Source organism: Engraulis encrasicolus, chromosome 22, assembly GCF_034702125.1.
Source record: "Engraulis encrasicolus isolate BLACKSEA-1 chromosome 22, IST_EnEncr_1.0, whole genome shotgun sequence".
NCBI classification, from domain to species: domain Eukaryota; kingdom Metazoa; phylum Chordata; class Actinopteri; order Clupeiformes; family Engraulidae; genus Engraulis; species Engraulis encrasicolus.
In genome coordinates, this window is record NC_085878.1 from 26,165,909 (window position 1) to 26,187,450 (window position 21,542).

At 41.5% G+C, this 21,542-nt stretch overlaps 1 protein-coding gene across 4 annotated transcripts; it reads right to left on the reverse strand.

Annotated features, from left to right (window-relative positions):
- Positions 1-8,858: 8,858 nt before the first annotated feature.
- On the reverse strand, positions 8,859-14,733 carry skor1a (SKI family transcriptional corepressor 1a). Of its 4 annotated transcripts, none has more exons than XM_063189099.1 (8): positions 12,936-14,733; positions 12,202-12,292; positions 12,012-12,092; positions 11,845-11,907; positions 10,843-10,917; positions 9,859-9,933; positions 9,407-9,472; positions 8,859-9,001 (listed from the first exon to the last, which is right to left on the reverse strand). In XM_063189099.1, the coding sequence occupies exons 1-8, from the start codon at positions 14,682-14,684 to the stop codon at positions 8,907-8,909; spliced, it is 2,295 nt and encodes a 764-aa protein (XP_063045169.1). In that variant the 5' UTR covers positions 14,685-14,733; the 3' UTR covers positions 8,859-8,906. The 4 variants fall into 4 exon arrangements, with proteins under 4 accessions (XP_063045169.1, XP_063045168.1, XP_063045171.1 ...); XM_063189098.1 differs by having other exon boundaries at positions 8,859-9,004; XM_063189101.1 differs by lacking the exon at positions 9,407-9,472.
- Between the last annotated feature and the right edge of the window lie 6,809 nt (positions 14,734-21,542).

The window sequence follows — 21,542 nt, forward strand, 5'->3', positions numbered from 1 at the left end:
GTGTTCACTATACGTTGCAAGGCTTTCCTGTTGTAGTCAGTGCAGCTCCCGCCCCATACCGTGATACAGCTGGTGATGATGCTTTCAATGGTTCCTCTATAGAAGGAGGTCAGGATGGCTGGTGGGGCACTGGTATGATTCAGCTTCCCCACGTTGCTGGGCTTTCATGACCAGTGTTGGTGGTCCAGGAGAGGTCGTAGCTGATGTGCACTCCAAGGAATTTAGTGCTGCTCACCCTCTCCACAGCAGCACCATCGATGGTCAGTGGCAGGTGTTGGCTGTGGCCTCTCTGGAAGTTGACAACAATCTCCTTTGTCTTTCTGACAGCAGGAGGTTGTTGTCGCTGCACCACTTGGCTAGGTGGTCCACCTCTGTCCTGTAGTGTGTCTCGTCGCCGTTGGTGATGAGTCCCACCAGGGTTGTGTCGTCTGCAAACTTAACCAGGTGGTTGGTGCTGTGGGTTGTTTTGCAGTCGTGTGTGAGTAGGGTGAAGAACAGGGGGTTTAGCACACACCCTTGTGGAGCTCCTGTGCTCAGCGTGATAGTGTCCGAGGTGTTGTTGCCGACGCGCACTGCTTGCGCTCTCTGGCACAGGAAGTCCAGCAGCCAGTTACAGAGGGAGGTGCTGAGGCCCAGTTTGTCCAGTTTGCTTATCAGCTGTTGGGGTATGATTGTATTGAATGCTGAGCTGAAGTCAATGAACAGCATTCTCACATATGAGTCTTTTTTCTCCAGGTGAGTGATGGCTGGGTGCAGAGCTGAGTTGATGGCGTCCTCTGTGGAGCGCCGGGGTCTGTATGCGAATTGAAAGGGGTCCAGGGTGGGGGGGAGGATGGATTTGATATGTGTCATGACCAGCCGTTTGAAGCACTTCATGATGATGGGTGTCAGTGCTACGGGACGGTAGTCGTTGAAGCAGGATGGAGATGACTTCTTTGGCACCGGTATGATGGTGGCGGCTTTGAAGCAGGAGGGGACAATGGCTTGTTGTAGTGAGGTGTTGAAGATGTCAGTGAAGACATGCTTTAGTTCCTCGGCACAGTCCTTCAGCATCCGTCCAGGGATGTTGTCTGGGCCTGTTGCTTTGCGTGGGTTGATCCTAGTGAGAGCCCTCTTCAGGCTACTGTATGAACAGGTAGACAGAGTGCTTGGTCGTGTGGCGGGGAGATGTTTTCTGCGGGTGGGTCTTGTTGTTTTCCTCAAAGCGTGCAAAAAAGCTGTTCAGGTCGTTCAGCAAAGATGTGTTGTTTTCGCAGCTTCGGGGCGCCTGCTTGTAGTCAGTGATAGATTGGATGCCCTTCCATAAGCTCCATGCATCTTTGCTATCACTGAAGTGGGCAGTAATTTCCTGAGTGTAATTTTAGTTTGCCTTCCTAATGCCCCGTGACAGGTTGGCTCTTGCTGTTTTTAGGCCTGCTTCGTCCCCAGCTCTGAAGGCCTTCTCTCTGGCCCTCAGCAGCCTGTGAACATTTGTGTAGGCTAGAGAGCATTTGCTTTTGGAATTGAGAAGTTGAAGATGATGTCTGACATTCATTGAGCTGCTATTCAAGACATTTGTCTTCTGAGAAGATTCAGAGGCCATTGGTAATTGGTCATTTTGTTTGAATTGTATGATAGGACTGGTCTCTCCTGAGAGATGGTAGCCTCATAATGCCGTTCCACCAATGGAACGTTGTATTAGTCTTTGAACAGACTACAGGAATACACTATTAAGACGTTACACAGCGTCTTCAGTAATACTATACCAGTAATACTATTACTATACAGTAATTAAATACATCAATTACAAGTAGGCCTTGTCTCAACAAAAAAGTGAGTACTCTACATGTTTGTCAATTTGAAATAACTCTGCCTCTACCATCACGGCCATTCTGGAATAACCATGTAACCTACCAAGGAAATTTTTAGAAAATAAAGGTCCGCAACAACGTTTCGGACTGACCTTCCTTCATCACAGTGCAACTCGTTGCACTGTGATGAAGGATGGTTAGTCCGAAATGTCGTGCCATTCAATATTTGGGAGCATTTAACAGTGTTGCGGACCTTTATTTTCATCGTCAAAGGGGCGTTTGGTCCAGCACCTGTGCCACTGATGTGCGCGCATTCTTTGACTTTCAAGATATTTTAGCGGTCAGATGGAAGGAGAAGGGATAAATGTGAGGTCTTTTCTCCATCAACTTCTACAGCAATGATAATACTATACCATTGTGGTAATAACAAATGATAATGTAGGCATGTCTGGCAACACTAGGAGCACCCTCACCTTGTTGGTATCAGCTCAGCTTCTCCACATTTCAGCAGTGTTGGGGTGTTACGCGTTACAAAAGTAAATAATTATGGGTTACAAGTTTGATGCCTTAACAGCTTACCCATGACTTCCCTTTACTGATGCCCTGCCTCTGTGACTTTCCCCCATTCAACATCTCGATTGCAAATGACAGAATGACTTTTGAAATGTGTTTTTTGTTTTGTTTTGCAAACATAAATGTCAAGGTCATCATCATCCCACGAGAACTGATGCTACAGTTAAAGGAAAGGAGGGGGGGGGGGGTCGTTTGATTTGCTCTCTGACATTTATTGAATTTCTGAGATATTGAATCTAGACAGGACAATTTATTCCCCCCGGACAGTTGAGGCACTATAACCATAGACACATACACAGTCTATACATTATGCAGTATGTTTAGCCTACATAAAGCATTTGACATAAGTGTACACCTCTTACAGTACAGTTCTACAGAATCTGCTGAAGGACTGAGACACTGCAACCAGACACATTGCCTTTTGCATACGTAGTATTAAAGGGCCAGTTAAGTCAATTTCAATATGCTGTTGTATTGCTCACAGTACCCTTGACTTGTCAGTACCCGGTGATGCCACTTTTTTTGGCTAAGCCCTTTCCGAGATATGAGCTATTCTAACGGTAGGGACACATAGGAGGCGAAGCGAAGAGAGGCGAAATCCAACTGTCATCAGGTCGTCGCGGCGAATCAAATGGAATGGAACAGTTATGTTGTTGATTTGATTGGGCCGCGGCAGGCGAATTCGCTCCTCATTTGCATAACATTAAACTTTCTTTAATAATTTCAATATGCTTCGCATTCGCCCCACTGTTCGCTTGACTTGTCGCTTGCCATCGCTTGCCTTCGCCTCTCTCATAGGAATAATGAATGGCAAAGTTCGCGTCTCTACTGTCTTGCGCAAACTACCGTAATGGGGGCAGCATTTGTTTACTTTTTTTTTTTTTTTTAAATAACATAGGCCTACTCCAAATGTTTTCCCAGCTGCATCACAGTGTGTGCTAGCTGTCTGTCTGCGAAAAATTTTTCCAGATGTTTTTGGGAATAAATAAAAATGTTTTTTTGAAATGTAAACAAATCGCTCCACAACATGACCAAGATCTCACCCGGAAAAGGCTGATCAGAAGAAGAAAAAAAAACTGTTCAGGCCTACTGACAACTCCTGGTAGGGTAGGCTGCCACTTCCCGTACCACCATGTTGAAATTGACTGAACTGGTCCTTTAACACCAGATTTTTTTGTGACTACGCACCAGTGGCATGAACGCGTTTTTTGAATATTTCAAGTAATGCCGTCTCCAGGACATCTCGTGCCCGTCTGTCAAGATTCCCACATCTATGACGTCACCTAGTTCTTCCAAACAGCAGAAACACAGGCTATCATCTACCACTACTGGACTGGACTGGACACACACACACACACACACACACACACACACACACACACACACACACACACACACACACACACACACACACACACACACACACACACACACACACACACGCCTTCAATTAAAAGACAATCTTCTAATATGGCAACAGATTAGACAATAAATCCTTTTGAATTTTGAATTTGAATACACATCATGTCCATATACTGTATGTACAATAGCACACACAGTATGTAAATGTCTATGGTTGCAACAGGATGACATCATTGATGGTGCTAAGCTTCACTGGTGTTTCTACTGCCTCTACTGGAGACTTGGCAAACCTACAGTTTTTATCAGAGATGTGGACTTGTGACTTGTGACTCGGACTGACTTGTGACTTGAGTCACAAATGACTCGACTTGAGACTTGACACACAAATTAGGGGTGACTTGTGACTTGACTCGACTTGTACGCTATTGATTGAGACTTGACTCGACTTGACAGTTTTTAGCTTGCAATGACTTGCAATTGCTCCAAGTCAATGAATATATATATTTTTTCAAATCTACTGATGTTGAAAAAAACTGCATGCAAGAAAGATAAATGATTTTACCTTAGAAAAAGCAACAAACAAATATATTATGATCAAGTTGTTTGCTGTCACCCAACTTTAAAACTGTAAAAGCTTGTCTGCAGCCGTGCTGTAATGGTTAGGAGTTGGGCTGGAGATCACAGAGTTGCAGTTTGAACCACCCTTAAACCAACCTATGTCCTTACCTACTCTATCAATGTCTGCCCATGGGAGCAAGGCACCTAACTCCATATTGCTCAAATTCTGTCACCAATAAGGCATTGGATAAAAGATAAAAGTGAAATAAAATGAATAATTATAACCTGGTAAAACTATTAGTTTTCAGAGTAAAACCATGGTTCAATTTTTTTTAAATAACCAAGGCCTAAAACTCCAAAAACCAAAGTAACCAACGTTGCCAAAAAATTTTGTCCCATGCTAACTGAAATCATACGTATAACCTTTTCGATTTTCGGACATGACTGGCAAGGGAAATGTTTTAGCAGTGTTGAACAAATTCGCTGACCAATTACAATTGCCATAGAATACTGGGCAAGGTATGACTTGGATTGACTTGACGACAACTGCATGTTGGACTTGACTTGAACTGGCTTTTAACACGATTGGACTTGGACTACGACCATGGCATGAACGTTGACTTTTGAATATGTTCGTAACTTGTCTTAGGACTTGATTGGAAGCCCGAAACTTGGTCATGCGACTTGCAAATTAGTGACTTGGTCCCATCTCTGGTTTTTATACTACCACTTGAAAACTCATCACACCTCTTTGTAACAAGTTCGGATGCTATGATAAACATAATACCACACACACTTTCAGGTCTAGAAAAGGAGGGCAACATAGAAATCATGGCCATTGAGCTATGTATTGAGGGAAAAACTGCATGAACCTTTGATGTGCACATTTGATGAATGCCAATGAGGAGTAAAAAAAACAATTTTAGCCCCAGTTTGTGAGATTGCACTTCATTAGAAATCTGGGCCTTGGGGTTCTTTTCATTCACAATGTTTGACACATGAAGGATGCCTTGTGTAAGCCTGTGAGTAATGGGACTTGAACCTGGTTTTTATACTACCACTTGTGGCACCACATGTGTAACAAGTTGTAAAAAAAAAAAAAAAAAAAAGGGCAACGTAGAAATCACACTGACACTATCCTGACGGCAAACTCATAGAACCTGACTGTGCACATGATGAATCAATGATAAACTTAACTATGCCAGGTTTCATACTGGCTGCAGCAGTCACTTTTGGATGTAACACTGGGTTGGTGACAAAATATCCATAAGTTAGACATGCCAGATTTACCACTTTAAAAAAAAAAAAAATCCCAACACTGACACATCCTGACGGATCACACTGACTGAGCAAATCATGTGAACCTCTACTCTACAGTACAGTCCTCCAAATATCATTAGACATGCCCCTTTTCTCTTAATCGATGACCATTCACTACTACAGTACCAATCTTCCAGACTTTAGCCTCACACTACAACACCAGACTTGCCAGGAAAGCCAAAAACATCACCTCTGACCCTACACACCCAGCACACCACCTATTCACACTCTTGCCTTCGGGGAAAAGGCATCGCAGTATCCCAAGCAACACCACACGCTCTAGGGACAGTATCTACCCACAAGCCATCCGCCACTTAAATATGCACTAGCACTTTACAGCTACTCCTATACCTGGCCTTCCTACCTCCTTTCAATGCTACCACTATTCTGTACCATGCATTTTAAATATCCCATTGCACTTTTCAATGTCTCCAATGTTTTTGTATGTCATTCCCTGTTTATTTATTTATGTACTCCCGTTTTTCTTTCACACCAACCCCCCCCCCCCCCATCCCCTGTTTTTGTGTCTTTTGTTGTGTTGTGTGTGTGAGCACACCAAATAACATTCATAACAACTGTATTTTATACTGTTGATATGGCTAAACAAACTTGAAACTTGTGTCGTGTCGATACAAGCTACCCATCGAGCACTAAAATAGCACCTCTACAGGTAAAGGAATATGGTTTGGGTTTACGCTGTGTTATAAATATATGCATAGCTCATCTCGACAAAGCAGCTCACATCAACAGAGCACTGTCCCTTTATTTATTTTTCAGTATTTTGTCCGTTAACACTCAGCCATAGCCTATTAACACAACCCTAAACCTAGCCCCTAACCTGAAAGTAGAGTAGAGTAAAGTAACTTTATTAATCCCCAAGGGGAAATTAAGTGGCTACTGCTCAGGGCAGTGCTCTTGTAGCCCAGCTTGGCAGACATTTCATATCAACAGGATGGCAGGACTGGTGTCACCAGTGTTTGACGACACTGGTTCTTATACTGGGCTGGCTGGCTGCAATAGTCATTTGTGTGCTGGATGTGTATCGTATATAATAGAGCCAATAACACACCCCTAAGCCAGATATCCCGTTTACAGTTACTACTGATGGAATCATCTTCAGGGGTTCACGGCACATTATCAGGAGGTCTGTGAAAAAGTGTGTTTTTGTATTCAAAAGTCAGTACCCAATGACAATTTCCAAGTATGTTAGGCCATTTCTTTTAAAATGTAAACAAACCATGCCCCTCGTACCCCCATATTCCACATATTGCATAGGCCAATGGTTCTTAACCTGGGGTCAGAGCCCACTCTGGAGACATTGTAGAGGTCCGCAGAATTTTGTCTGTATTGAGGCTGTGACCACAATTATTTGTGGATATTATTTGGCCAACAGAATCCTATGATACATCCAAGAGGATAACCAAAAGCCTGGATAACCATTTTTGGTCCCCATGAAAAGAGAAGGAGCAAGAGGCATTGTAATTTTTAGTGTGTACATATCTTGGCCAGTTAACATTTAAATGATTGTGAAGATTAATATGTCACGCTTACAAACTGAAAGTATTGAGTTTGTAAGCATTTTGAGTTTGTAAGCATGACATTTTAATCTTCAAAACCAGCAGGTAGGAAGACAATAGGTGTGATGTGCTATTGCTAATGTATCAGTTTTTAAAAATATATTGTTCCAAAAGGTTATTTCAACCTAATGATAGGTTTGAGACTGTATTTTCAGAAATGTTTATAAGAATACTTTGTGTACAGTATATTTGTGTGACCCATGTTAGAATTTCATAATTACACAATGCAAGTCTATTAATTAAATTTAACAGCACTGATAAAGAGCAGGGACTGTGGATTTTAGTGAGTGAGTAATTCTCTGAAATTCCACTAGGTGGCAGTCTTCCCCTTCACAGTCAAGAACTGGATACCTGAGGAGGACATCAAAAGCTTTTTAATTATATTTTACACACATCCCCCTCTGTGGAACAGAGAAAAGGCTGACAGTATTGTTACAGCAGTTCTTTGATTATTTACAGTCATATATTTTTACACGTTTGAACTGGTTATTATTATTATACATGTCAATGCACTAAGTACACAAACATACCTTAACAATTAACAGGGGACTTTCCGTTCATGCAACAAGGGGGTAAAAACATTTTTCCAACCAAAAGTCTCTCGCTCACACAAAGATCAGATGTATTTTTGTCATATCAGTTATTGTCAACAGTAGGACTTAAAATCATAAATTCCTCCCTTTTGGCAAGTCAAATGATGTGGGGTTTTCATAAATGCTTTGCGTATGTGAACAGTATGGTGATTCAATCAGAAGTGTATCTACAGATGACTTAAATAATGATGTACTTAACTGAGTAAAAGTGATGCTACTAGAAATAAACAATGCGGTACAATTCAAGGACTTTTTTGTTTAAATTAAAATGACAGGAATTTGTGTGTGTTATGCAAAACCCATGACCTCTGTCATCCTATGCAATTTTCAAGCAAGAAATGTTTTATTGTGAATATAGCCCACACAAGCACACATTGATGACCAAGATTAAGCATCAGAATCAGTTAAGTTCAAACATAAATCTCCGTATCTACTGTATCATAAATGCTGGTGTAATTATCCGCTTGCAAGGAAGATCTGGGTTGGATGTACCCCAGTCTCTCACAAAATAAATATGTACGTATATCAATAAATAATTAAATAAACAGAAGAATAAATTAGACTACAGTACACACTGGGTCAATGTACTTTTGTTCATCTTTAAAGTGCATGGCAATACAAACACAAAGGGGTGGATTAGACAGCAGTGTATATCATGGGCCACAAAAATAAATAACATACATAAAAAGACATGGATGGATAAATGTTGGAGTGTGTTACCTGTCATATTACCTATAAAATATCACAACAAATTTCATTGCACATTGCCACATTATTAAGTATTAATGGTCCAAAGAGAAATTGATTGTTTGTGAGAGGTGTTGCTCCGTACTGTGTAGTGTGGACATACTCATATGGACTGGATTTATGCTGACTTTAGTGTACTACTCTTTTGCCGTATAGGGGGAAAAAAGAAAAAGAAAACACCCTTATCAATCAAAGGTGCACGGTGTGTCCTTTCCTCGCCATCACTCATTGTCCAGCTGTTCATCATCATAGTTTGTGGGTAGTAGGATTGCTGTAGTAGAATAAAGGTTGCCCCCCGCCCAGGTGGTGTGTGTGTGTGTGTGTGTGTGTGTGTGTGTGTGTGTGTGTGTGTGTGTGTGTGTGTGTGTGTGTGTGTGTGTGTTGAGCTAGGGAGGCAGAAGGGGAGGCTTGAAGGTGCAGGTGCCAGTGCAGTGGCGAGGGGTGAGCATCTTGCAGGAGAAGTGGTGTAGCGCGTCGTGAGCTTCTAGGAGGAAACCACAGCGATCACTTCATGCATTGACACACACACACACACATGGCCTTCCATCATAGCGCCGAGACTGCTATGTGCACTGATGTATTAGTACTGCATTCTTATTTGTTAATAATAAGGGATTTATAAGGGACAAATAAGGGATTTTTGAATCCTACGCATAATATTTATTTTACCAACAAAAAACAGCAAGAACCCCGCACATCATACGGCAGTGCTTATTTTTAAGTATGAAATGCAACAAAAAAAGAAGAAAAAGTGAAAATACCCATATTATTAATAATTAATACCCATATAGATATTTTCAACAATAAAACTCCATAAAGTAGCACTTGCATATATTCGTTGGAACTACACAAATGCGGTCGTTGAAACCAAAAAGCATATTATTACCTTTCAGCTTCTGTTGGATTGCATAACGAGCTTTTCTTTCTTGGTCCAACTCGTTGCACAAAGTGTCTATATGTTAACAAAAAAAGAATAAATATGATATTACTGAGGTTGTATTTATACCAAAGTATCAATGTTTTTATTCCTTATAACATTTGAATATTTTTCGCTTATACTACAACCAACAGTCAGGTCATCATTATTGTAAGGGTATCTTCTCTCTCTATCGGTCTAATTCTATGAAAGACAGCCAATATATTTTTAAAGACAAAGGCCAGTCTATAAAAATATTGGTCGAAGATATGCAAGTGTCACTTTCTTTGAAAAAAAGAAAAGAAAAGAAAAACAAATATAAAATCGACCTTTCCCCAATTCTCCACCAAACTGAAACAGATATGCAATTTTCAATAATGCCACTGTATTTATTTCCAGACATGACTATACAAGTGACTCACCCCGAACAATTTGGAGTTGCTGAACCATCTCCTCTCGGTAGGACAGCTCTCTCTTCATCTGATCCTGGAAATTATCTGAGAAACACACATGCCCTTCCCATCCTTAGTACATGGACGAAACATTTCACCTTCAATGTGTTTTACACAATACAGTGCTCGCGTCTAAAAGCAGAGATGGTGTGTTGCATGAAATGTGTTCTATACAGTGCCCATATGTAAAAACAGAGAACATCTGAGGAACCCACATGCCCTTCTGGTTCTGAGTACATGGAACACGTAATCTTCATGGTGGTACCAAAAATAATGTGTTCTATACAATACTGTGTCCATTTATAAGCATGGACAATATCTGAGGAAGACATACTGAACACGTATACCCTTCTGATCCTTAGCATATAGTCATTATATTCCACATTCAAGGCAATAGCAAATAAATGTGTTATATACAAAGATAGTGCCCTTACACAAAAAACATTTTCTTATCTGAGATGTATTCAATGAAATGTGTTCCACAATGTTGTGCCTGTATGTAGAAGCAGAGATTATCTGAGGTGCATTCTATGAAATGGGTTCTGCGATGTAGTGCAGTCCTGTGAGCAGAGATTATCTAAAAGGAACACATGCCACTTACATTCTTTGCACATGGACTGGACATTATAGTACACAGTACATTTTGCTTAATTAAATCGACATCATGCCTGCTTTTCATGGGCACTACATGGAGTAGAACACCTGTGTTTTGGTTACTAGAAGTACATTGCGTAGTGTCAATTCACTGTGAGTGTTAACCTTGACTCTTTAAGCGTTAAATTAACTACAGAATTAACTTAATTAATCGTGTAGCCTACAAAATCATCCTAATAACAAAAAATAGGGATTTTACTCCATGTAGTGCCCGTATGTAAAAGCAGAGATCACATGGATCTAAGTCCCGTGTATAACTGATGAGTGTCATCAATCGTCTACGGTGTGGTAATCATTCACCTTTTAAATGCTGAAACTCTCTCTCCAGCTTCTTCCTGAGCTCCACCTGCTCCACAAGCTGTTTCTGCAGCTCCTCTGTAGACACACGCACACACACACACACACACACACACAGAGACACACACACACGCCATACGAATCAGCACATGCATACAGCACTATCAAAATGGCACATTTGTTCTTTTTTTCCAAGACTGGGGGTAAAAATGAGGGTTGTTTGTGAATCCAGAATGTAATTGTCTGCAGTGACTGTGGTGGTGTCTATACAAGCGATGCTGCACACTATAGGCTCTGCAGTTTCAGAGGCGAGCATTAACAGTCAGATCCCTGTGTTTTCAAGCATGCTGTTGCAAGATAATTAGGACAATAGCCCGAGGCTGTATGTGAGGCCTGGAATAATATCGCAGAAGAGTACAAAGGGAGATCTGCAGTGTGGAAAAAAGAGGAACGAGAAGGGAGAGAGGTCCCTACAGGATAGTGTTGTATTTTTTAATCTATCCCAACATATAGTTTAACAGTTTTTACATAAAGTGATGTGCAGAAGATGTTGTGTGAATCCAACTGTGTAGTGACATAATTTAAATGTAAATCAGGCTATTATCAAATAAACAGCAAAACAGCCACAAAAAACTCCCCAAAAAAACAGACACCTTAAAAAATAATTACGAGTTAACAACTGGATTTCAATAAATGTTTCAAGTCTTGAGTGTATGTGGAGTGAATGGTGTTTTGCACAGAATGCCACACATACATTGATATTATATATTCTGACTTTCACATAATTGCTGAATAGGCCCTTTTATATGCTTGAAATATTATATATTATACTGGGAACAATCCAGTCATTTGCCTAAACCGAATAGCCCATATTTGTTTTTGTTTTGCTTAAATAATTTGCACTTATTTCCAGTAGGCCTGATATGATTGGTTTTCAATACACATAAGCGCTGCGTTTGTTTTAAAAAATAAGGAATAAATAAGTACATGAAAAGCAGTCCATACCTTTCGCCATGTTTTCGATGCCTTTGCTGGCTCTGGGCACCTCATCGCGCATCGCCTCATCACCTGCACCACACGTTCACCAGTAAATATCAAAGGCTTGATGGTTCGACTAGACGCAGATGTAACACATAACAATATTTCAACTAAACAATGAACAACAGACTTACTCGAGCTGTCCTTGGATACATCATACGTTTTGTGCAAATCAGATTCGTCCTCCGTTTGAATAACGCTTTGTTTTAGTGAATCTTTTGAAAAGAAAAAAAATAAAGTGCAATGAGTATTCCATGCTTTCGCAAAAACTTAATTATTATGAAAATGTACAAATGTATAGAAAACCTTTCGTTGCCATATTACCGGTGGTTGCCAGTGGACTTGGGGGATATTTGGGGACTAGATTAGATGTGACAGACGGCAGCACGTGCCCATCCTTTTCATGGGAATACACCTGCAGAAACAACCGCGAAATTAAGAATAAAATAAATTAAAAGATGTGACGTGATTGAAGCCATTTTCATTTCAATAATAATGATGACAATTGTAGTAATTGTAGCAATTTGCCTCATTCATAATCTAATTACCTTAACCTTTATCAGGTTAATAGTTTGTATCAGGTGTAGCCTGTACCACAGAGACGCGTGTGCGCACAAGGAGGGCAATTTCACAACAAAAGAGTCCTTGAAGCCTTTCATCAAAGTAAGTTGGAAATTATACCCCATTTATACTCAAATTATGACGAGTGTGTTTTGCCATCTTATATGCCTATTCGTTTCAAAGACGACTGGAAAAGCGTGATTTTAACCAATAGACTACTTTTCTCAGACCCATAATAGGCCTATCTATAGGCTTACCATTCACAAGGACAAGTAGCGGAGGGGCCGTCCAATATATTAATTAATAGCTGATTTGCTGTTGATTTAGGCGTTTTAATAATAACAATAATAATAATAATAATAATAATAATAATAATAATAATAATATCTCGCAATATTGTGCGTAATTCTCAGACAACAAATCTATCCATCTGTTAATGTATTTGAGTTGTGGGTTGTGAGAACTGTCGACATGCTTGTTTTACTAAAGATACTCACTCCGTAGGTTGCAGCATCTTTACTCTCCGACACGTGCTTGCTCAGCCGCTCGTCATCAGATGACACTGCCTCACTGAACACGGCTCTCTGGGGATCATCCGGTTGCTGTGTTGGTCTAGTCTCCGAATCTTGACTTTCATCAGGATTGGTCTCAGACAGGATCCGCCCCGGGGGACTGTGATGATCTTCCACAGAAAGTTGAATTGACTCTTCATCTTCTGGTAATTTATTCGACTCCACGTCAACATCCGGGTCCTCTCCACTGTCTGCGTCTGGAGAGACGGACCGGTAACTGGAACTTTCGCTGACAAAGTCAGGCGATAGGTAACCTGAACGAGCCCCTGTATAGACCTCCCTGTTGCCGTACAGCTTGGCTATGCTCTCCGCGTCTTTCACAACTGGTCTGAAAGCAGATATGTAGCTCACCTTTCGAGGCGTGCTGGGCTGCCCCTCAGTTGACCTGGCCTCATCCCCAGACTTGTCTTCATCGTTCCTCGTGGACTGGGAACTGGAGCAGCGCTCGCTATCATAGAGTTTATCTTTGGGGGTGATTGACCCTCGATCATTTTGGTCGGAGAGTTCGGCCTCGTTTTGTCGCGAGCTAATAATGTCTGCGTGGGGTTTTGGCTGCGCCTGGGGGTATGTTGACATGGGCAGCGTGGCTGCCGTCGGCCAAAACATGGGGAAAGATGGGTAAAGGTTATCCTTCACGCCCGGCCAAAAGACACCCGGCACATTAGTCTTGGCCTGGTCTGACACCCCGTCGTCTTTCTTGTTACACAATCCAAACGCAGGGAATCCATACGGGTGTGGAAAGATGGGCGGTGGGATCTTTTGTAGAACGCCGAAGCCTTTGCTCGGCACGGGGATGACAGGATAGTTGCGCACGCTATTGGACAAAGCCAGGCTGGCGCGGTCGTCTTCACAGCGCATTGTTTTATGGGGGACCTCTTGGGAGTTGGCCTGGGTTATGTTACTGGAGGCCTGGCTCTTATGAGAAGAGGACATTTCAGAGCTACTCATTGGCATCGTCCTTTTCCTGCTCCCGCCGTTAAACATGGCCTTTACATCCTCCCAGGCATGACTCACATCATCCGACGAGCTCTTGTCAGTGAGTTTCAGGTGGCGTCTCCACGAATTAAAGTTTGCTGCGTCTGGCTGTGTGTATTTCGATTCAGGCGTGCGGTGCGAGTGAAAGATAAATTTGTTGGGAGAAAAATACATATTGCAATAGGTGCATTTGATGCACTTAGCTCTGGAACTGTTATACCTAGCGGGGATGAAACTGCCCCTGCTTCCCCACGCGCACTCGTGAGAGACGTCAAAGGCGAAATTTTCGGGCAATTTCGGAGGGGCGTGGGCCCCGAGAAAGGACTTGCAGAGCCTCTCGGCCTCGCGCTTGGTGATCATCCCGCAGCGCCTGGACGAGATTGGCATGGCACCCGCGCGCCTCAGAATCTCCAGCTGCACTGGAGTGCACTGCACGCAGGTGATCCCGAGGGCCACACGACGGTTGTGGATCTCGTTATAGCTGTAGTTCTTCAACAATGTGTTGGATATCTGAGCCAGACAAAGCCTTTCTTGCCCGTCTATGACCAAGGAAACTATAGGCACTCCGTATAATGCAGTCTCACTGACTTGGTTGGGCTTGAGGGAGCTGGAGCCGGAGTAGGGCTGCAGCTCCTGCTTGGAGTTTGGGGATGAGCTGGTGTCTCGTCCCACTGGTAGCTGGCTGGGTATCGGCTCCATTCCTGGAGATCTAATTGCAGAAAAATAGAATTCTATAAGAATATGGACATTTTCACACTTAAAAAAGAACACTAAGCTATAAAACGGTCAAACAATAGGCCTACATTGAGAATAATAATATGTTGCACATTTAAACTTATATAAACCATATTTATGAACATCTGAGCTTAGCATAATATTTAAAATGTGACACTGAAGATGGGATTGCTAAATTTACTAGCACTGTTAATTATGTAATTATTTAATAATTAGAAGCTATAAAATCGTTAATTGCAGTGAAATCTCACACCTGGAAATTACGTGGAGGAGAATATATATCTGCACGCTTCCGATAACCAATGCATTTATCAACGTCTGAAGCAATCATATTCTAGTCATCAACTTTTAAAGTATTTAGAGAAGACATTTGGCCTCTTCTAATCGGTTGTAAGACCACAGTGATTGCTAAGCATCTGCTTACCAGGCTAATACGCACAAGAGCAAAAGGAAAATGCTCTTTAGCTCCGTTAATGAGCTTACCGGAGACGAAACACGCATCTAAGCCGATTTGGTTGTTATTAAGGACATTTTATAGGGTCATGCAACTCAAGTCTTTTAAAGTCAGATATGTTAGTGTCACGCGTTTCGGTTTTGTTGACATTAAAAATGTCCTGAAGCTACCCGGGAACTTTGGCTTTGGCTGAAGGTTACTCATTTTAGGAGTGCGGCTTCACTTTCTCCATGTAGTCTAATACAGTACCTAGATAATGTCTTCGAATTGCATTTCAGCGATCACTAATGTCGTTTGCTAGAACGCAGCAGAATATACCAACTACCTGAAAGCTTAATAATATCGATCTTACCTCTGCCTCTGAGGAAAGAATGCTGTACGATGCGGATGTATTTACATCAAATAATTCAGTTCGTCACTTTGGTCGTCCAAAATGGGTAAATATGGAGGTTAGCCTTGACGCGGTTTCCTTCAAATATCCTCGTTGGCGCGAGCTACTGCGCAGTGACCTCCATACTCCATGACTGTTCAGCGTTGTGTGAGAAATGTTGGAAGATTGACCACATGACAGCCCAGAAGCCTCCGCCACTCCTCAGCACACTGAATACGTTACTGCACAGAAGAGCGCACTAAAATAACTGCAAGGCACACCCACATCGCAAGACCATGTCCGTATTAACTATTTGGCTGCGGGACGCATGGTAATCACGGGAACCCTGTTTGAATTCATTTGTGTCTGAGTGGGGATAGCAAGGGAAGCAGATGTAATGCTAAGTGTTACAGATGATGATAAAGATGGAGTTTTAAACGTATTAACAAGAAATTAAATAGCAGCAGCAATAAGGTTTAGTGCGTAAAAAAGCCCCACGTACTAAACCGCTTTGGAGAGGTGCGTAAAATATGTTATTCTTCAATTATATTATGAATTAAGTGTTTTTGTCCGCTGTACTTAACCACAGTCCATGGTTTATTGAATTTTTACACGTTTAAATGCCTTATCAGCTCATAAGCAGATTAACATTTTTGTCAACATTTCTTCATCAAACTATAGGACTGACTGAGCGATGCATTTTAAATGTGATGTTTCCCCCTCAGCATGAAATACACGCAGATCATGGCAAAGTCACCCAAGTTAAATCAATAATAGCGAAATGGCAGACTTTGTCAGGTTTCAGCACCATCTGTGCCATTTTATCTCAAGACACAAATCAATTAGGCTATCCTTTTCAGCAGCGCACTGGGATTTTTTGTCTTTCCCTTTTTTCAAAGTAATGTATGGAATTGCATGCTATACAATTAGGAACGTTTGGAATATGACAAGAGCGCCTATTTGGAAATACACATTTATTACTTGGCGGGGCATCAACGACCCTCAGGGTACGTTTACTGTCATAAAACCACATCACTTCTCCATTTGCCATTCTCCTCCAATAATGCGCTCTAAATGAAGCAAATTTGTTTAACACACAGGGGCTCAGCCAAAGCGGCTAGTGTGTACAAGCACAGTGATGTATTACAGCAAACGAGTGCGGCAAGTGGGGTAAACTTATATGATCAAATTAACTATTTATAAGCTGATTAATGCCCGGCAGTTAACCCCTCTGCGTCCCATTCCTGGATATTGATACCTTGTTCTGATAGCATCGCTCTTTAGTTTTCTCGCTAAACAAAACAGGCACCCCAGTTAAACACATGGCTAAATATCTCGACCAATCTAAATAAATAAAATAATAACAAAAAGAAAACGCACATATGCATATATGTTATGAATAGCCTACTGCTTGAATTGTATTGGATGAAAATGACCCTCCGCTGTGTCTGGAAAAACACTTCACAGCATGGTGGCAAAAGTCATAATCTATAACAAATAGGCGAAATTAGTGGACAATGTAATATGACAAATAGCCTTTTAATTGTGTGTCACAATCAAATTTGGCGCACATTTGCAAGGCCCCTTGAACAGGAACTGTCCGGTGAAGAGTTTTGAGTAATCTGTAATTAATCATTCTGCCTGGTCTAAAATGTGAACAATTACTCTAAACAAATGTGAGTTAATAGCGTCCACAAACGGCCCCAGGGCGTGCTGCACCCGCGCAGACCCCGCGAGCTCCAATCATGATTGCTTTAACCTAGCAGAAGTTACACGCTGCTGTGTGCACTATTGCATTCACACCGTTTTGTATGTGAGGTTACAGGAGCTTGATATACTAGATAACTGAAAAGTTAAGTCATTCTTGAGTGTTTTGTTAATTACTACAAACCAATATTGCACTGAGATAAAGACAATTTTCTCTTTTTTATTGTATTACGCGCAGTCGTGGCCAATATTAATAGAGTGAGTTGAAAACGCAGAGACCTGGCATGATCCCTATCACCATCAGATGGGCGTATTGCAATATTGATGGCTAAGGAAACTTTAACCTGATCTGCTCTGGTAGTATCATCTTTCACAATCTAGAGGCTTTTCTCCAGCCCACAATAATTACAATTTATTCTGTAATTATTCTTTTCCTTTAAATTATTTATTACACTACTACTAAATGCGTCTTTGTTGCTATTTATTATCGAGAAACAGGAGCTCACGTGTGCTGTACAACAATCCATTTGTGCGGGGTTCAACGCAGGTACAGCCACACAACACCACGCCCGTTTTTAATTAGATATTTCAGCGGTAATTTTAGTCGAGGCCTTTTATCACAGTTGGCTACCCCTCAATAGTTTTTTCGAGTATATTATGTGAGACACGTCTGTGTGCAAACAATTGGTATAAAACAGAGACTGTTTAAAATATTTAGGCTTCTCTGCGCCCATGACGTTTCCACAAAGAAAGTCTATAAAATGGCTATACGTCTATGTTTAAAGTTTAATTACCGTCCTAGTGAAAACTTAAACTGCACCAACTGTTAAATGAACTCTGGAGCACTACAATGACAACAGATACAGCATTGTCCTTTAACCACTTTGTTATTTCAGAGTTTCTCAGATCGGTTTTCTAACACGGTTGAAGTCTGTGAACATTTGGAATTTAGTCTGATTTGCCAAAAACTGTACCCTATCTTGAAATTACTCATTTAAAATTTAAAATGTATTTGCATCTATTGAAAAGCAGACAGTAGCTATGTAATAGTAGAACAGAACACCATCCGAGTATTTATGATTGACTAAATACAAGGTTTTCATTGTAAAGGGCATGTAAGCCCAAGGTAAGACTGTCTCTAATTAATTAATGTGCACTCTGAAAGGAGCGAGTGCTGTGCTTGGGGAGGGCGGATTCTATTTAGAAGGCGGCTTTGAAGCACACATGTCCCACTTGGGTCGGTATAAAAATGGTAAAGGGGCAAACAGCCACATTTCATGGTCCTGAAATAAAACGTCCGTTTAAAGGTGAGGATAAATAGCTAATCCATCTTGAGTTCTGTTGCACCCGCCCATAAGGCAATCCTCGCCCGACACCTATTCTGCTACTGCTCTGCTTCCTTCAGTTTGCAGCGCAACGCACTGGATGGCGCACGGCAGGACTCTGGAATGGGTGTTTGTGTTGAATTGGCCCTGATGTCTGTTGCTGATCAGGTTTTAGCACATTCCCAGATGAATTGTCGTCTCAATGTAGCCTGTGTCATTATGCGCGTGAAACAAACGTACATGACGCATGGTTAATGTCAATCAGATAGAACACGCAGGAGCGCGCACTCACCACACACACACACACACACACACACACACACACACACACACACACACACACACACACACACACACACACACACACACAGGGGAGCGCGCGATCACCTTGTATTTGGCTGCAGAAAGGAAAGGAGAGTCACATTGGTATTCTAGAGGGTGTCATGTATGTGAGGTGTCACTGTGAAGAAATGTGTGGTGTTACAGAGAATAAATGGGCAGTGTTATATAAAACAAAATGGGGGGATTCGAAATTTAAAAAAAGATAAGGGCCCACATTTTCTTAAATATAAATAATGAAAGTACCTGGGGAAGGGATCCAAAATCCCATAAAGAACCCCTGCATATTAATGGCGAAAATATATAGAATATATGGCACTCCAGAAGTATTCGGGGGGGCTCAGTTTTTTCTAATTTGCATGCGTAGCCAGATGTACCTATGTTCACACAAATCCTGCAGCGTGTAGCCTATGCAAATCCAGAGCAATTGCCAAGAGTTAGTCCACCCCTGGATTTGCAGAGAAGCGGCGATACCTCTAGATTAGAACAACCCACTAGCCTGCTCGAGAGCAGTGAAGCATTGACCTCAATTAAATTTCATTTTAAAGGGGGAAAGATCAACTCCTAACATATTGATCCCTTCTGCTGTGCCGAGGTGATGACGCTCAAATGGAGAGCGGTGTGCCCATTATTGTTCATGAGGAAAAGATTGTTCTTCGACATCCCAATCGCTGCTGGTGCGGATAAAACAAACCAAAGTCAAGTCTCTTCACAGAAGAAACTACACTGTGAACTTCATGGTTTACCACAAGGCCAGGCCTATCTCCAGTAATTTGCAGTTAAGTTGAAGGTTATTTATCCCCACTCATACTCTGACAGGAATACTTATGCTATTCTGTTCTGTTCTATTCTATTCTCTGTGCGTTATTGAATACATGGATTGTATGTCAGATATAGTGACATGTGCGTGCGTAAAATGGTAGAGAAATAGCCTTCAGGAGGAGTGTTTTGGGGAGTGCAGGTCATGACCCTTCGGCGACCCCCTTGCCCTTGGTTGTGGTTAACAACGAGATGAATCAAAGACAGACCTGCTCCAGAGTTAGCTGCCAAAGGTTTCAAATGTATCCTACAACAAGATTATATCCTTTAGCATGTAAAAAGGACAAGTTATCCTTGCCAATCAAAGCGTCCAATAAAATAACGCTCTATTTTCTGGCATCATCAAATATGGCAAAATAATGCGACACAAACACTCCCTGTTTGAGGTGGATTTGTCCTGCGAAGCATGGACTTTTCTGAAGCACAGAAATGAAAACCAGGCGGTCGATAACAGAAGAGAGTATATCGATTAGAGGAAAAGTAAATGCACAAAACAGACGGAAAGGAAGATGGATACAAGAACAAACAGGCGTCGTCTCTGTCGCGTTGGTACACATGATCTCAGATCACAGGAATTTCAAAATAGAAATGGACAAGCTAATCAGGAAAACAGTGTTTCATTTATGCTTGCATGCACTACTTTAGGCTTATTCACATTAAGGGAAAAACAGAATCTTTATAATGAGAATCTTATACGTAACTTAAACTTGGAAGTTCAGTCAAACCAAGCTCCGTGAGTCCTGGGGAAGAAGCTCCATTTATCAGCGCTGCTGTCCATGTTAGCCTCGCCAGTCCACAGGAAGCTTGGCACTCTGCCTCGCGCGTAGTGCCCCCTGAAGTGCTGTAGGGTCAAAGGACATTCTGGCCACGCGACTATGAAGAGGAGACTCTCATTCTTCCACCCGACCGTCAAGCTTCACAAAGAATGCTAGCTGGTGCTGCTACTACATGATGAAATGACAGGCCTCCTTCATTTTCACTTTCGCCAACATAAGAAAAATACTGATATGTTGTATTCACTGGAAGATGTTTGGTTACAATGTCTAGACTCTACGGTGATATACATATTTATCCAGTTCTTACCCATTCTGTTTGTGGCAGTACACACCTTTTGCAGCAAATTCAAGAGTACAAACTGAAGATACAATCACACCAGCACATGCCCTGAATATGGTGGTCAATGGTGCAGACATAGAAAGCTTGAGTAAAAGGCATGACAAAAGAAATTCACATACCAGTAATTCTTTTAACATTCTTTTTTTATTATTATTATTAACATTGTGTTGGGCACAGACACTGGATGAATCTACTGTCTGTGATCCATCAATGTTTTCAAATAAAAGACAATGAAAAAACACATTCAGTTAAACATCATCATCATCAAGGGTCACATCCGTCACACTCACAGGCTGTGGTTTGACATATTGGTTAGTCGGGGGGGCACCTGGGTGCAATGGATGAAAACAACAGCACAACTGTAACAGACTAATTCAAGTCTAACTCGGAGACTTTTCGCATGTTTTGTGAGTGTAGGGCTATAACGACAAAGTACTTTATTACATAGCAAACACTCACATAAAGTGCAATTTCTTTTATTGCTGATGAGAGAATGTGGACCCCTTTATCTTGGGGGAGAAAAATAGTATTTTGCAATAGCCATAATAACTTTGAAATTAAATGCCTTAATTTGCTTCTGGGTTTCTGATTTCTGCAAAACAGTAAAGCTAGCTAATGGAGGAGAAAGACATAAAGGTGTTTTCCACAAAGTAAAGTCAGTATTTTAATATCTTGTAATGTATGTTTTCTCA

Coding starts and splice junctions, on each gene's coding strand:
- skor1a (XM_063189098.1), bottom strand. CDS start 14,684: ATGGAGCCGATACCCAGCCAGCTACCAGTGGGACGAGACACCAGCTCA. Junction 9,473..9,858: donor GCAACTCCAAATTGTTCGGG/GTGAGTCACTTG, acceptor GTTAACATATAG/ACACTTTGTGCAACGAGTTG. Junction 9,005..9,406: donor AATCCAACAGAAGCTGAAAG/GTAATAATATGC, acceptor GTTTCCTCCTAG/AAGCTCACGACGCGCTACAC.